We start from the raw sequence: 18393 nt of genomic DNA on the forward strand, positions 1-18393 counted from the left end.
GGCCAGAATCCTAACTGATTGATTGGGCACTCGATAGGAGGGAGGGGCCAGGAGCAGCGAGGGACCCGAAGGAGGGAGGAGCCAGGAGCAGCGAGGGACCCGAAAAAAGCAGGATCCAGGCTTCCCTGTGCAAATTCACTGGACTTTACTATCACTTTAATATTACCTTGTGACCCACAATCACAGCAGGCATAATTTCCTGGTGTTTTCTGTACATCTTCAATGATCGCTTTAGTCAAGTCCTCCAAACTGCTCTCTCCCGAACTCTGATCTCCACGGAATGCCATATTAAGTGCTTCTTCTTTGCTGTTAGTCAACACTGAAATCCAACTGTGAAAAGCAGGACAAAAAAAAAAAAAAAATAATAATAAAATTTCTTCAAAAGAGGCCTGTACATTCCAAATGTAATTAGACTAAAAAATACAGTGCATATAAAAAGTCTACACACCCCTGTTAAAATGTTAGGTTTCTGTGATGTGAAAAAATGAGACAAAGATAAATCATTTCAAACTTTTTCCACCAAGTGAATGAGAGAACAGAAACTAGAACGCCGGAGGTGATATAGATGAAGGAAGGTATTTACTTGTTTTTTAACAGAATCATTACACTATTCTGTCTGTCTACCTTGCAGACATTGGGGCAGATCCACAAAGGAAGTACGCCGGCGTATCTACTGATACGCCGGCGTACTTTCAAATTTCCCGCGTTGTATCTTTGTTTTGAATCCTCAAAACAAGATACGACGGCATCTGGGTTAGAGCCGACAGGCGTACGTCTTCGTACGCCTTCGGATCGTAGATGCAATTCTTCGGCGTCCGCTAGGTGGCGTTCCCGTCGTAATCCGCGTCGAGTATGCAAATTAGCTATTTCCGACGATCCACGAACGTACGAGCGGCCGTCGCATTCTTTTACGTCGTTTCTGTTTGGCTTTTTTCGGCGTATAGTTAAAGCTGCTATTTGGTGGCGTACGCAATGTTAAAGCGGTGGTTCCCCCTTAAAAACAACTTTTTTTTATTCCACTGCCCCCCCACATTACAATCGAATTAAGGCTCTTATTATTTTTTTGCTGCTGTACATACCTTGATACAGCATCTTCACCCGTGCATCCGGGTTGCGAGTCCCGCGGGAGTGGGCGTTCCTCACATGTGTTTGATTGACATTTTGCCCAAAAACGAGCTCTCCCCTGTCGCGTAAGCCGCGTCATGGTTGGCGAAAGGAGCCGAACGGCGAGTCGGCGCTATACTGCGCATGAGCATCGCCGTTCGGCTCCTTTCGCCAATCGTGACGCGGCTTACGCGACGGGGGGAGAGCTCGTTTTTGGGCAAAATGTCAATCAAACACATGTGAGGAACGCCCACTCCCACGGGACTCGCAACCCGGATGCACGGGTGAAGATGCTGTATCAAGGTATGTACAGCAGCAAAAAAATAATAAGAGCCTTAATTCGATTGTAATGTGGGGGGGCAGTGGAATAAAAAAAAGTTGTTTTTAAGGGGGAACCACCGCTTTAAGTATGGCCTTCGTTCCTGCGTCGAATTTGAAAATATTTTTTTTTGTTTGCGTAAGTCGTCCGTGAATGGGGCTGGACGTAATTTACGTCCACGTCAAAACAATGACGTCCTTGCGACGTCATTTAGAGCAATGCACGGCGGGAAATGTAGGGACGGCGCATGCGCAGTTCGTTCGGCGTGGGGACGCGCTTCATTTAAATGAAACACGCCCCCTACTCGCCGATTTGAATTACGCGCCGTTACGCCGCGAGAGATACACTACGCCGCCGTAACTTACGGCGCAAATTCTTTCTGGATTCAAAGCTTTAAAAACTAAGTTACAGCGGCGTAGCGTATCTCACATACGCTGCGCCCATGCAATTGTATGTGGATCTGCCCCATTAATTTTAGGCAAAAAAATGTTTTCCTTTACAACTCCTTTAACGCGTACCGTCTTCGTATGAGAAAAATCAGACACGAAACACTGCGCATGATCAGAAACAATAAACGGCAAGTCAAAAAAAAAAAGCCGTTGTCATACGAGAATTTTCGTACAATTAGTATCATCCTCGGTTTCATCTTCTGTGAAACATCCAGGAAAACCGGACGCCTGATTTTCCTATAGTGTGTACCAAGGTAACAGGGTTCCCTGATGGTGTGGGATCTCATAGGAGCTGCATGGTTTTCTATTGCTAATTATACCCCTGACCGAGGTTACAGGGAGTGAGACAGGCATAGCACAGGCAATTACAGAAACAGTTTTCAATTCACTATTATACTATGGAATAAATTAACAGCGCAGCAAAGCCTCAGGGAGGTAACACATCCCCTCTATGAGGTTTTCTATTACATTTACTCTCTTCATCTCCACACTTACTTTACACATAATCCCATATAAGGCTCACTTACGCTATATAATCCTGCTCATCCTCGGCCTGAAAGTGGTATGTTCTGTTATCTGAAAAGTAAAAAAACTGTTTAAATGCATTCTATATTGACTGTTCGCAGAATCCAGCTAGAAAAACAAACAAACTATTATTCACCTCCAATGTTGTATTATTAGGAAATACGGGTCGAACAAGAACTGGGCTAGATTCAGGTAGGGGGATGTAAATTTGTGCGGGCGTAGCGTATCCTATTTACGCTACGCCTCTGCAACTTAGACGGGCAAGTGCAGTATTCACAAAGCACTTGCTCCGTAAGTTGTGGCGGCGTAGCGCAAATCTGCCGGCATAAGCACACCGAATTGAAATTGTCAGGAGGTGGGCGTGTTTTATGTAAATAAAACATGACCCCACGTAAATTACGTTTCTCTCTCAGTGCGCATGCTCCTAATCACGTCGCAAATAGTCAATGCTTTCGACGTGAACGTAATTTACGCAAAGACCTATTCGCGAACGACTTACGCAAACGATGTAAAATTTTAAAAATTCGACGCGGGAACGACGTCCATACTTAACATTGGCTATGCCTCATATAGCAGGAGTAACGTTACGCCGGAAAAAGCCTTACGCAAACGACGTAAAAAAAATCCGCCGGGCGCACGTACGTTTCTGAATCGGCGTATCCAGCTCATTTGCATGTTCTACGCTGAAATCGACGGTAGCGCCACCTAGCGGCCAGCGTAAATATGCACCCTAAGATACGACGGCGTAAGTTGGATCTTAGCCTAATTTTGGCCTATCTTGCTTTCTGAATACAGAAAGAAGATACGCCGGCGCAGATTTGAATTTACGCGGCGTATCAATAGATACGCCGGCGTAAATTCTTTCTGAATCTAGCCCTCTATGTGTGAGCAAGAGCATTTCTGGACGTAGTTTCAGGTATTTGTGGTGCACATTTGTGAAGTGTATTTGCACATATGCAAAACCCATGAATATTGATGCTCATATGTACTTGTATTTGTGCGCATTGGTGCAATACACTGACCAGGAACGCAGATTTTTATATTATATAATTTTTTTTGTTATGAATATGCAGCATTTGTTTACACGCTTCTGTGTACAGGCACATTGTTGGTAAAAAGAAAAAAAAAGAAAAAGAAAAGAAACGCTGTACTGAGCTTTTTCAAGCTGCAGTGTGCAAGAGGTCTAAAGATAAAATAAATAGCAGCTGTGGGGGAAAGAAGAAACAGAAACAGAACAGAAAGAATTGAATTTGGGGGAAAAAAAATAAAAAACTTAAAAAAAAAAAAATGAATACCAGTCACGTGTAAAAAACAGTTTTTTCACGTTTCTGTCAATCTGTCAGCTAAAAATAAAAAAAGAATATACAAGCAGCGTATATATTAAATCAGTGCAAAAAAAAATCCTTGTGTCCTTAAAGCGGGAGTTCACCCATTTGTGTTTTTTTTCCTCTTTTCCCCTTAGATGGATGCTCATTTTGTCTAGGGGAATCGGCTATTTGTTTTAAAATAGAAGCTGTACTTACCGTTTTCGAGATGCATCTTCTCCGTCGCTTCCGGGTATGGGCTGCGGGACTGGGCGTTCCTTCTTGATTGACAGTCTTCCGAGAGGCTTCCGACGGTCGCATCCATCGCGTCACTAGTAGCCGAAAGTCGGTGCGGCTCTATACTGCCCCTGCGCACCGACGTTCAGTTTCTTTCGGAAAATCGTGACGCGATGGATGCGACCGTCGGAAGCCTCTCGGAAGACTGTCAATCAAAATAGGAACGCCCAGTCCCGCAGCCCATACCCGGAAGCGACGGAGAGGATGCATCTCGTAAATGGTAAGTACGGATCATATTTTAAAACAACTAGCCGATTCTCCTAGACAAAACGAGCATGAAGCTAAGGGGAAAATGTGTTCTCCATGGGTGAACCTCCGCTTTAAAGCAGGAAGAACTTTACTAGGACCCCTTTCACACTGGGGCAGGGGCGGGGATAAAGCGCGGTGGCCCATTCATTTCAATGGGCAGGAGCGGTGGAGGAGGGGTTTACACGCTGCTATTTCAACGCTCCAAAGATGCGTCTAGCAGGACTTTTTTTACTGTCCTGCTAGCGCATCGCTCCAGTGTGAAAGCCATCGGGTCTTTCACACTGGAGAGACAGCAGCGGCTGTTTCAGGTCGCTTTGCAGTCGCCATTTTTAGCGTTATAGCACCTGCAAAGCGACCCAGTGTGAAAGGGGTCTTAAGGCTGGGTTCACAATGATGTGAATTGGGTGTGGGTTTTCCCGCATCCAATTCACATGACAGGAGGGTGCGACCGGCTCTCAAAGAAGCCAGTTCACACATCACGGGGCGGCCGTGGTCCAAATTTCAGAAGGGTCCTGTGCATCTTTGGCTCTGAAAAAAAAATCAGGCAGAAATTCAGTCCAGATTCACACCTGAATCAGTGTACAGGGACGAATCGTAACCCCTATGAGCCACGGCTGCAGCAAATATTAACCCAGCCTAAAAGTACTGCTAATCTTCCTCCCCTCCTTAAGACCTCCACCATATTTGTTTTTTTTATTTTGTTATTGGTAGTGAGTACCTTTTCCCAACAGGTACCTGCTCCCACTTCTGCAATTCTCGTCTAGGGGGCTGTGGGACCAATCTGACTGTGCAGTGTGATCTTACGCATGCGCAGTGAAAAGCCAGCTGTGAAACAGCAGCAGGTCACAACTGTTTACTATCTCTAAGAACAAACCTGAGAGGCATTAATAAAATGGAGTGCAATAAAAATGATACATACGTGATATCAGGTCAAAGCACTTCTTTTCATCAGCGTTGGGTTTCACCTGGCAGGTGAGCAGGTTCAGCTTTGCAGGAGGCCGGTTAGACTGGAAAAATGACAATGCTTTATGAGCACTATATCCCAACAATAGTACTATGCAATACAGCACAAAAAGAAAGCAGAAGTATTTAAAAATGTAGACTGGCCAGAACACTTCTATTCTTTTCTGGAACAGATAGCAAACAACAGCATTGTAAAGAAATTGCAAAACTCAAACATTCCATCTCAACTGGCATTTGTTGCATATCGTGTACAATGCATTAGTATACGTTAGCCTTATAATGACACTAAATAATATCGTTATTCCCCCCAAAAAAATTGGTGCTGAAAATGCCCCCCTCGGCTTATACTCGAGTCCCCCCTTTTTGTGCCTCATCTCCCGGACTTTGGGGACCCGGTACCAAACTTGGCACACATATATCCCCGATTTTCCGAATCCGGGCACCCCTTCTATATACTACCATGTTAAACGTAAGTCTAGTCATGGACACAGTGAGGCATGGGCCCAGTGAGGCATGGGCACAGTGAGGCGTGCACATGGATACCCTAGGCTTATACTCGAGTCAATACGTTTTCCCATTTTTTTGTGGTAAAATTAGGTGCCTCGGCCTATATTCGGGTCGGCTTATACTCAAGTATATACGGTAACTGATTGCAGAGAGAGACCAGCTGTCATAATTCATCAGTGATGACTGGGGTGGGAGGGACCTGGGTGGAGCGGGGCCCTGCAGCTAACACCAGCCAATGATTGGGCTGCTTAAGAAAGGGGCGGGCCACATACAGATCCCATTGGCTGGTGCTTGATAGCTGCCCACTCCCGATATCACCGCTGAATTCTGACAGCTCCTCTCTCTCTGCATTCAGTTGCCGCTCAGTGTGTGAAACTGAAAGTGGAGCGTGTGGGGAAGGGAGGAGTGCAGTCAGTAATCGGCTGAATTTGCACAAAAATCGGCCAATGCCGATTTCTTAAAGGCCAGATATCAGCCGGCCGATATATTGGTTTGACCTCTACAGTGAAGTACGGTGGAGGGAACATCATGATTTGGGGCTTGCATCTCTGCATCATGTCTATTGATGTGACTTAGCCAGGCCACAGACGGGGGAAATTTTAAATAAATGTTACAGCATGCTAGAGCTGCACGATTAATCGCGGAGAGAATCGCGATCTCGATTCTCCCCGCCCGCGATCTCCCTGTGGGATAACCCGCGATTCTTCCGTGTTCACCGTTGGTTCCACGTAACCAGCGTGGAGCGCAAATGTCGCCGATTTTGAAACCTGCGCCGCTGGATAGATGTCTGAGCTTCTCTCACAACAGTAGTTTGTATCCATGCGCCACCCAGTGGTTGCCGGCGGTACTGCTTCTGATGTATTAAACCATCTCACAGTTCTGTACATCTGTGTGTATCCATGCGTCACCCAATGGTTGCTTGCAGTACTGCTTCTGATCTATAAAAAAAGAGACCAGTGATATGTCTATAATGTTAAAGATCATATAACTCCTATGAAAAAATCAGAATCAAAGTTTTATTCTGCTTTTTTCATAGGAGTTATATGATCTTTAACATTATAGACATATCACTGGTCTCTTTTTTATATACCGTATTTTCCGGCGTATAAGACGACTTTCTGGATGCAAAAAAATTCATCCAAAGTCGGGGGTCGTCTTATACGCCGGGTACAGTCTCAGTACTCACTTTTTTCCCAGCGCTGACAGTGTCCCATGCTGCGATCGCGATCGTGAAGGATTTCAAAGCCGCGCCTTCACTGCAGAGTGTTCTGTGATAGGATGAACAAAAATCTTCCCAGCAGCGCCTCTGTTCTTTGTTCCTCCTATCACAGATGCCTTCTCATCCTCGGACGAGATGAGAAGACGTCCGTGATAGGCGGGAAACATAACAGAGGCGCTGCTGGGAAGATTTTTGTTCATCCTATCACAGAACACTCTGCAGTGAAGGCGCGGCTTTGAAATCCTTCACGATCGCGATCGCAGCATGGGGGACTGTCAGCGCTGGGGAAAAAAGTGAGTGTTAATGCACTGGGGGGGGCAACAAGTTCAGGCACAGTGGGGGCAAGTGATGGCAATGTGGGGGCATGTAATGGCACAATGGCAATGTGGGGGCATGTAATGGCACAATGGCAATGTGGGGGCATGTAATGGCACAATGGCAATGTGGGGGCATGTAATGTAATGGCACAGTCTGGGCATGTAATGTAATGGCACAGTGAGTAATGTAATGGCACAGTCTGGTCATGTAATGTAATGGCACAGTGAGTAATGTAATGTAATGGCACAGTGAGATTTGAAAAAGCCTGTTTCTGTCAGCGGTTATGGCTACCCCTCAGCTTCCAGAAAGACAGTAAGAAGGGGGTAGTCTTATACAGTGAGTATATCCCAAAATCAAAATTTTTCCTGGAAAATTAGGGGGTCGTCTTATACGCCGGGTCGTCTTATACGCCGGAAAATACGGTATTCATATTTTCAGATAAATCACAGGTTTATTTATCAATTATTATTTTTTTTGGAGGGGGGGGGGGGGGTTTGGCATTACATTTTTGAGAATCGTGAGAGAATCGTCATCTTTTGTCTAAGCAAAATAATCGCGATTCTCATTTTGACCAGCCCTAATGCTAGTATGTTAAAAAAATAAAACCCACCGACACATGCTTTACTGCTTACGGTATGAAGCCGTCTGTATTAAAGCAACAGAAATAAAAGGTTTAAATTGTCCTCTCAAATAGATGTACCTTTAACTAAAATGCACAAATGACTACCTCTGACCTCAGCATAAATAACTGCAATACATTAATGTGTCAGAAATAAAGCTAAGACAAGAGATTTCCTCTGCTTGGCCTGCCAGGACTAGCAAAGCTTTCTCTCCCTCATGAATTTTATGACATCCTGGCACACACATCAAATGGTTTCAGGAAATGCCATTGTTTTTAGACATAGTCTAGATAAATGTCAACGTATCCATCATGTGAGCAGCTGCTAGAACCCATTTGAAATCACAAAAATATATCTGCTGTCAGATATACTTTGTATGAAAAACCTCAATATTTAGAGTCTTGCCTCCACTTTCCTGTTACACCAGCTGTATAGGGGGGTCTATATGTCATTGTAGAGTTCAAGTAACAGCATTAAGACATATGGTATCATACAATTTGAACAGGTGTGAGACCCGTTCTCACACAATCCTGTATTGTACAGATGATAGAACACTTGGTAAAAGGTGTGGCTACTATTCAGCTCTGCCTGCACAGGGTCACTTCCCTCTGCGCCTCTGCTCGCTACTGCTCCTGGGAGATGCGTGTCATCATTTCCCAGGAGTCAGTGGGCAGCGTCGAGGGCTAGGTTGCCCAAAAGCAAAATGACAACAGCCAGCAATTAATTATATAAGTTTATTTTGACTATTAAACGTGTACATGTACTCCCACAAATGCCCCCGATGCCAGATCCGATACTAAGCCCCCCGTCGCCGCAATGCCACCGCATACTGCAACGCCCCCGCCGCCTATTTAATTAGCATACGGGGAACATTACAGCTTTCATTTGAATAGCTGTCTGTTCCCCGCCGTGTATAGACACTCCCCCTTGCTCGGGATTGGACGGGTGATCTGTCTATCAGAGTGCAGATCACGCGTCCAATCCCGAGCAAGGGGGAGTGTCTATACACGGCGCGGCAGGGAACAGACAGCTATTCAAATGAAAGCTGTAATGTTCCCCGCATGCTGATTAACTAGGCATCTAGGTATGGGGAGACATGGCTGCATATGTGGGGGGACATGGCTGCATATGTGGGGGGACATGGCTGCATATGTGGGGGGACATGGCTGCATATGTGGGGGGACATGGCTGCATATGTGGGGGGACATGGCTGCATATGTGGGGGGACATGGCTGCATATGTGGGGGGACATGGCTGCATATGTGGGGGGACATGGCTGCATCTGTGGGGGGACATGGCTGCATCTGTGGGGGACATGGCTGCATCTGTGGGGGGACATGGCTGCATCTGTGGGGGGACATCGCTGCATTCGTGGGGGACATGGCTGCATTTGGGGACACATTTAAAAAAAAGTATCAGTATTGGCGAGTACTTGAAAAAAAGTATCCGTACTTGTACTCGGTCCTAAAAAAGTGGTATCGGGACAACCCTATTAAATAGCAACGTCATTAACTAATGAAATGGTTTTTTTTTTTTTTTTTTATTACTAAATGTAGTTGGAACGCCACTTTAAGGGATGATGACAGAAGCTTCACTGGGAAAAGAAGGTTGGTTGGGCAGTCAGAATATGAAGAGATAAAAAAGGTGTAACACTTCAATTGGGCTGTAAAGGCTTGTTGGCTTTCACCAGTATAAGATATGCACCAGAGCTAAGGGTGCAAATGTAGAGACTATTCATTTAAATAAACCTTTACTGAGATTTGCTAAACTGACTTCCAGGAACCCCAAGGTGTCTGTTATTATATTTGTTTGCCACCCCAAACTTCAGCTGCAGCCCTAAGAAAAAACTGGTACATCCAGGTATGAGGCAGAGATGCACACCTTCCCATGTCTACTGCAGTTACTTGATGCCTAAATGGCCAAATGTCATGTATGAGCAATGCAACAACAATGCAAATCCCAACTTTAGGAATTTTCAGGGTGTCAAGGAGGGCACCTTAGGTCAGTTTATTTATTAAGTGTAAGGCTCCATGCACACTGGAATAAAAAACGTTGCTTCTACATGAGTTTTGTGTTCCGCCTGTAGAAGCAACTCAATGTTATCCTATGTGTTATCCTAACATTAGGACGTTTACAGGCATATTTTTGAGAACGTTTAGAGGCAGGAAAAAAAAACCTTCTCATTCGCGTTTCTGATTGGAGCTTACTGGCAGAAAAAACGTAAAACTCTCCTAAACTCGTCAAAAATTTGTACAAAAATGCTCTATATGGAAGTTTTTTACTCCAAAAAGAACAGACGTTTTTTTAAGCCCAGTGTGCATGGAGCCTAAAGACTTACTTTAACAGTATGGCAAGTAGGGCATCTTTTTGCCCACTACACTCCCGTTTCTTTGGTTTTTAAGGGCAAAGCAACAGATTTGCTTTTAGTGCCCTCTCCCCAGAAGTACATATATTTACCTTCCTTTCAGCCCTAACCCCCCCCCCCCCCCCCTTAAATCACACTCAGTTCAGCCACCAGCAGCAAGAACACTATCTGGTACCTCCAGGTATGGAGGAGCATGTGAATCCACTTTCCCATTTACATGACAGCACGGGTACTTGGTGATTGACCGGGTATTATCACATGGGGGTGAAGAGAAAGTCGGCTTCCTATCCTCACTCTTAGGCTGGTCATACACAAATTCAAATCTTGCCCAGTTCCTGCTGAGATCTGAACTGTCAATGAGAAGGCTGAATGTATCGAGTTGATTAATCAACTGGTGTACAACCAGCCTGCTGGATTATCGCTAGCAATATTTACTGTCTTCTCCCGGTGGAGACGGGTTCCCCTGCTCGGCCCAACCTGTGGTTGCAGGAAAGATATTTGCACCGTGTATGGCCTGCCTTAGTGACCAAATAGGGCAACAGGGGAGTGAAGGGAAAGTAAAAATGTAGTGATGGGAAGGGCCGTATTAAAAAGTGAACCTGTTGCTTTGGCCTACATAGGCAATGATATGTGACTACAGGGGGCCCCCTACTTACAAACATCCGACTTACAAACGACTCTTACTTACAAACAGAAGGAGACAACAGGAAGTGAGAGAAAATCTACCCCTAGGAAGAGAAATTCTAGTAAGAGTTAATATGGGAAAAAGGCGTCTCCACTTATGATTTATCACCAATCCTTGTTTCCCTAATAACTCTAAATGTTCTAAATCCAATTGTCATTGGGACAGAAAGTGAGGTGAAATCTTCTGAACAGATGCGCACAGACAGCAAAACAAATGTTACAGGGGTGATAACCCTTCCCCATGCTATCCAAAAAGCTAAAAAAAATATTTTGGGCTGGAGCTACACTTAAATTTTTTTTACCTGTTCAGACTTAGAGATTCAACTTAAAGAGGAGTTCCACCCAAATTTGGAACTTCCTCTTAACCCACTCCTCTCCCCCTCAAATGCCACATTTGGCATGTAATTTTTTTGTGGGGGAGTGGGGGCTTCAGGAGGAGTGGGACTTCCTGTCCCACTTCCTCCTTCCGGGTAGACGATTAAGCCTAATCGCCTAGGCGATTAAGCTTAATCACCTACAGGAAGGGGCTGCTGTAGGCGATTGCCCAGGACACGTCACAGGTCCTCGGCGATCGCCTGTCCAATCAGACGGCGCCTCGCCGGGCCGCTCGCGCATGCGCAGTGGGTGCCCGGCCGTGAAGCCGAAAGCTGTCACGGCCGGGTGCCCACACTGAGCATGAAGAGGGGGGGGGGGGGCGAGGAGCGGAGCCCCGTCCGGCGCGTCGCTGGAGCCGTGGAGCAGGTAAGTGTCGGTTTATTAAAAGCCAGCAGCTACACTTTTTGTAGCTGCTGACTTTTAATAAACTTACAAAATGGGTGGAAAACCCCTTTAAAGCGGAGTTCCAACCACAATTAGCATTTTTTAAATGTATGTCCTTTCATCCTGCGTTTTTATAATATAAATCTGGTCACTTACTATTTTACAATTCGCCCCCGCTCCGCATAGTTATTCAAAAAAGATAGTTTATAAAACTATCTCCACACCGTAGTCATTTTGCTTGTGGACATTGTGAAGCCCACAAGCACTTACTTCCTGGAAGTCTTGGATGGGGAGTGATAATTGGGTGGCGCACTGCATCCTGGGAAATGACGACACACATTTCCCAGGATCATTAGAGGGAGATGATGTCAGAATCCTAGGCGATTCCAAAGGCAGATTTCGTGGGACCGCATAGCAACAGGCATTTCTTTTCTTTTTTTAGGTCTAATGAGCACAATAATGAAAAAAAAAAATTTGGGATGGAAACTCCACTTTATGAACAAACCTACAGACCCTATATGGTTTGTAACCCGGGGACCCCCTGTACTTGGTAAAAAGACAATTATACATGCCAAAATATGCATACAATAGAAAGAGTTCATGTGCACAATACAATGGAAGAACAAATATTTACACATAGCCTGCAGTTTTCAACCCATCCTGTATTGTTAAATCACCAATAATCCCTTCGTGTAGTGAAGGATTAAACGGTGCAGAAACAAAACTGAGAACATAAAGCAGTGAGAGCTCCAAACACACACATACATCATCATATGGCCTGAGGGGAGAAAACACGAGAGAGAAGCCTAACCGGCTCTGTTAACAACGGACTTCACTCAGTACTGTCATATTAGTCACTCATTATTGAAACGCGAATTAAAGATCGTTAATGGCTGTAAATAATTCAGCAGGAGTTTTCAGCAAGGACCAATGTTACATGTTCATTATTGATGGATACAGGGCTTTTTGTCCAAGACAGAAAATGTATAGAGGTCTGTGTTGTATATGAATATAGGATCATTTTACATGGTGTAAGAGGTTCACATCAAACGTAGAGCTTTAAGGACTCCGGCACACACTTATTCCCGGTTTCAGGGTTGGTTTTGCTCACTTTTATGTAAAAGGAAGTTCAAACAAACACAGTATTTTCCCTCACAGGGGTATTCAGTATTTCAGTCCTGCTACCGAAATAAACGACATTCAGCACTCCTGGCGTAAAACTATGCGGCCGTAACGTATCTCGTTTACGTTACGCGGCCGCAAGTTTTACGGGCAAGTGCTTGATTCACAAAGCACTTGCCTGTAAAGTTGCGGCGGCGTAGCGTAAATTCTCCGGCGCAAGCCCGCCTAATTCAAATGATCCAGGTAGGGGGCGTGGATCATTTAAATTAGGCGCGTTCCCGCACCGATCGTACTGCGCATGCGCCGTCCCTAAAATTTCCCGACGTGCATTGCGCTAAATGACGTCGCATGGACGTCATTGGTTTCGACGTTAAAGTAAATGGCGTCCAGCGCCATTCACGGACGAATTACGCAAACAACGTACTTTTTCAAATTTCGCCACGGGAACGACGGCCATACTTAACGTTGGTTGCCCCTCATATAGCAGGGGCAACTTTACGCGTCGCAAAAGCTACGGAAACGTCGTAAATTCTCGGCGTCGACCGCGCGTACGTTCGGGAATCTCGCGCAAATACCTAATTTGCATAGACGACGGGGAAAACGACGTCTGCGACACCTAGCGGCAGGAAAAAAAATGCATTTAAGATCTGACAGCGTAAGAGCCTTACGCCTGTCAGATCTAAGGGATATCTATGCGTAACTGATTCTAAGAATCAGTCGCATAGATACGCCGGGCCAGATTAGGACTTACGACGGCGCAAATGGCGTTGCGCCGTCGTAAGCCTTTTAAGAATCTGGCCCCTTGTGTCTGTTGAGTGGAGCTGTCTCTAACTGGGAGCCCAGAACCTTGATCTGTTCATTACTCAGGGCCGGTTCACACTGGTGCGGTGCGAGAACCCTGCGAATCCACTGTGGGTTCCGGTATCGCACCCGACTCGCACAGCAGTTCACACTGCCATATGCAAACTGCTGGGGAGCGACATACAATGTTAATGACGCCCCCAGTTCAGCTCGCATATCTCACTACGAACTGACAGTTCGGACATAATTCGGATCGCATGGGTGTGAACACCCATGCGTTCAGATTCTGGTCCGAACAAAAAAAGGGCCCTGTGTGTGTTTGGACCGAATGCAGTGAAATATAAGCCATACTATCTGTATGGCTGAAATCGCATACAGATCATTAGCAGAGAGGTTTGACTGCACAGAGCTCCACCTCAGAGCACCAGACTCCTGCATCCATTCATCTCTCCTCACCTTGCACCTGGGAGAAGGGTGGCTTTCCCAGGTCCTGTATGTTTTCGTTGTGCCCTGGGGCATCAGAAGGAGGAGAATAGCCGCCACTTATTGACAGGGGATAGAGCTTCACTCGTTTGACCGCCGCTCACCCTACTATAAGCAGTGGCTAATCTCCTCCTCCTGACGCCCCCCCCCCCCCCCGGGAAACAACAAACACATACAGGACCCTTGCTGCTGACCAGACAAGAGGGGGAGCACAGGCAGCAATACAAGCAGCCTACAATAGAGATCGAGCTGCCGCCAAACCCTCCACTGTGCGGCCTGGCCCCCAACAGGTCACGGACCAGAACCGGTGGATTGGGGACCCCTGTGCTAGATTACTACAGGCTGACCCCTTTTACAGGTATATCTAGGTAAAACATAAAAAAAATAAGTGCCTATACGGTTTAAAGTCCAGTAATACACCGCTTCACCCTGCTCTTCACATGCTCAGTTGCTCTCCATTTTTTGGCACTGTGCCTAAATCAGGGCATCTAGATACCGATCAGCTGACAGCATTAAGATTTACTGTTGCTGAAGAGGAAGAAAGCAATAGAAATGTAGCAGACTGTGCTGAGGGAACACAGATTAAGTCAGCCATAGATGGATCGAAATTCGTCCAGTTCCTTTAGATCGACTTCGGTAGAACCAGCCTGTCAGTTTTTTTTTTGTGTGATCACTGCCGATGGCAATAGCATTGTATAGTATTGTATTGTAAAGTCACTGTATTCTGATGGTGGGGAAACCACCTGCTGTTAAAATACAAAAGTGCAGGGGGAACTCAGTGTTGATGGGGGAAATCAATCGATTTTCTGTCCGTCAACCCATGGTTGAAGGACAGAAAATTGCATAATATATGGCTAGTCTTAGGGAGGGAGAAAGGAAAAGCAGGAGAGGTGACAGGATGAACTCTATATGTTGGGGAGACACAAATAGGTAAACTTATAAGATTAATGTCATATCTTATCTCTCCAATATTCTCTCCTTTCTCCCTCATTGGCAGCCTGTGAACTTCAGCACTGTAAAGCTTCTGTCAGCCTTCCTCTCTATCTAAGCCAAGACATACAATCAAGGCTGGAAATGCGAACATTTTAATTACAGAGGTTGACAGGTTTTGAGTCCAGACAGGGAGAGTTTTCAGTAAGGAAGTGACTACTCTGGGCTTTAACAAAATGGCGGCCTCAAGAAAGAAACAGGAGCTCAGGGCAGTTTACAGCCCTATTTTTGGTAGCATAATTATTAATGTGGAATGTATGTCTTTGTTAAAGAACATTAATTGTTGTCAGACTGTTATGGGTGAAGTTCCACTTTAAGTTTACAATTTTATCAGGTAAAAGAAGCAGCACTGAGACCGATTTATTTTCTCATGCATTTACTATTTTCTTGCAGCTCGTGGTTTGACAGGTACTTGTTTAAACACTGGAAAGAAAAATCACCTATTGGTTAAGGAGTCTGGCTGTTACCATAATTGTGCGTTAAAGTCTATTATCGCGGTTTGCCGTTAATGCATAATTAATGACAGGCTTTGTATGGAACACAGAGTGATTAAAGAAAACAAAATCAACGTGTAAAAAAACAAAACAAAAAAAAGGGGTGAATGAACAAACATAAAACGCTACAGGAGAAAATACGATAAAGTACAGAGACGGCTGAAAACATGTGCATAACAGCATGCAACTCCCACACTTTAATGATGCGCAAATGGTGGGAACAAAGTAATCGATTCCAGTTAACTGTAATGTGCTGGAACACGGATTGGTTAGTACTGTTTGTGTTACAGAACATTTCACATCAAAGTGTTTGTAAATGCTGAAGGCTTTACATTCTATACATGAAGGTAAAAAAAACTTCTGTGTGCAGGGCCAGATTAAGAACATCGTGGGCCTGGCACTGAGAATTTTGGTGGGCCTTTTATAAATAATAAATAAATATGCAAACAATTTTTTGTTATAACAAATTAAATTAAAGAGAGAGAGGGAGGATGAGAAAGAGAGGATGAGAGAGGGGTGAGGGGTAAGGGAGGGGGGATAAGAGAGAGGATGCACATGAGCATGCGTGGGAATGACATCAACGCAGCACAGCCAAGGCAAGTGACCGAAGACACAGAACCCAGAAGGAAGACCGGGTGAAGATGGAAGCGCTCAGGACCCACCGGATTGATCACAGCGCAGCACTGGAGGGCTCAGTCCGACAATTTAAGGGTACCCTAATGTGCTAATATTCTGTGCATACTTGTACATTGTGGCATAACCTACCTCAGGGCCTCTAAAAAGTTGTAATATTAGGGAAGTTTACTACCGCTTTATTATCACAGGATCACGTCTGATTTTCGTTTGGTCAGTACACAAATCTGTCACATGAAAGTACAAACATGCATGCGCGGAATCAAGGAACGACTGGGAAGAGTTGGGTCTTATAAACTACCGTTCGTAATCTAGAATTAACATTTGTGACGCGGCAATTGATGAAATGTCAAAATTCTCATCTTTAATGGAATAATAATGAAGCTGCTTTGCATTTGTTTTGTACAATCTTAAAATCGCAAATCAACGCTCACAAACGCCTACTTACATGAAATTAGCAGAAGGGGCTCAAAGGGTGCAACTTGAGAAATGAACTTCCTCTTTATACACTCATAGTACATCACTACGTTCTGGTTTGTCAAATGACAATTTGCGTTCCGTTAGTATGCAAGACCAGATCCTGGCACACACCCTTTTGACAAAAATCAAAAGCTCCGTCGTCCAACAATCGTACCGTGTGTACGAGGCTTTAAGCTGGATACACACTATACAACTTTTGTTGTTCGATTCCCATAAAAGCCTGTACACACGATCGGATATTCCGACAATAATTGTGTGATGAACGTGTTGTGTCGGATAATCCGACCGTCTGTATGCTCTATCAGACAATTGTTGTCGGAAATTCCCAAAAACAAATGTTGGATGGTCATGCTCTCAAATTGTCCAACAACAAATGTGTTCCGTTGGATTATCCGATCGCGTGTACACAAATCCGTTGGAATAAAATCCAAAGTACAAACACGCATGCTCCAAACCAATGCTAACCGTAAGGACATATAAATTGTAGCGCTAGGTGATAATTGAAGTCATAAACACTGAATGTCTGATTAACAAAAATAATATGCCAAAAAGACACCAAGTGACAGATGTGTGGGCAAAAAAAATGATCAAAATAAAATGGAGAAAGTCCAATGTGGTGAGAAGGCTTGCTTGATGTATAAGACTAGGTAAATGGTCCTAGATCAACGATAATTCACACTTGAACGTGATGCACATGTGTAAAAAAAAACGCCACCAATTCTGCAGAGGCTTACCAGACTAGTTGTACCCCGTTACCCCAGACGAAGCAAGTTGTGAAACGCATCGCGTGACTCCACTGCTGCCACGCACATTTTGATCAAAGTGTTCCTTTCATCCACTTTCATGTAAGTGTTTCTAACCATTATTAAAATGCTCATTGCCTACAGTATTACTATATGGAGTACTTGAGTCTAAGGTCCCCGAACCAAAGAGTCAAGAAGGGAATGAGGGGCCAATAGGACTATTAGCGGTACCGATAAACAGTTACAGAAAGAAATAAGAAAAAAAATAAAAATTCATAATTTTTATTAAAAGACATCTACAGACAGTTACAGGATAAAAAATGTGACAACCATCCAACAGCACCTTCGCCGGACCCCGGGACTGCTGTGGCTCTATCCAGCCAAGTGCACTGCTTGTCTCGCAGCATCATTACCCTGATGCTTCGCCTGGACCACGTCTGGTCCCCTCTAACACGTACACCTACTAACCTGGCACAGTTGTACCCCAATATGTGCCACCATGGGGCTCCTGTCCCCGGGATCCCCCTATCCACAGTTACCTCGCTTGTCCCGAAGGTCCCTCCACATATGTGTCCTTGCTGGCCACCGTGGGGGTTTTGTTGTCTGGTCCCGCTCGTTGTACCCCTCTGGCGGACCTTCTTAGATCCTCTCCTCTCCTGATGAAGCGGTTTTCAGTCCGCGAAACTAGTTGAGAACTGTTACAACCCCCTACCCATCGTTATGTCTTCCCACCCTGGGGACTTCAACTTTGGTGCTGTTGGATGGTTGTCACATTTTTTATCCTGTAACTGTCTGTAGATGTCTTTTAATAAAAATTATGAATTTTTTTTTTTTTTCTTATTTCTTTCTGTAACTGTTTATCGGTACCACTAATAGTCCTATTGGCCCCTCATTCCCTTCTTGACTCTTTGGTTCGGGGACCTTAGACTCAAGTACTCCATATATTGATCTTAAGGATGACGGTA

The 18393-nt window shown here is 44.9% G+C and overlaps 1 protein-coding gene across 1 annotated transcript in view; it reads right to left on the reverse strand.

Moving 5' to 3' along the window:
- Positions 1-18393, reverse strand: part of ASAP1 (ArfGAP with SH3 domain, ankyrin repeat and PH domain 1) — a 329695-nt gene that overhangs the window by 64271 nt on the left and 247031 nt on the right. Inside the window, 3 exon segments of the mRNA XM_040354975.1 lie at positions 167-330; positions 2400-2448; positions 5167-5254. Of these exon segments, the coding sequence (XP_040210909.1) occupies positions 167-330; positions 2400-2448; positions 5167-5254 (301 nt within the window).

This window comes from Rana temporaria, chromosome 5 (assembly GCF_905171775.1).
Source record: "Rana temporaria chromosome 5, aRanTem1.1, whole genome shotgun sequence".
NCBI lineage: Eukaryota > Metazoa > Chordata > Amphibia > Anura > Ranidae > Rana > Rana temporaria.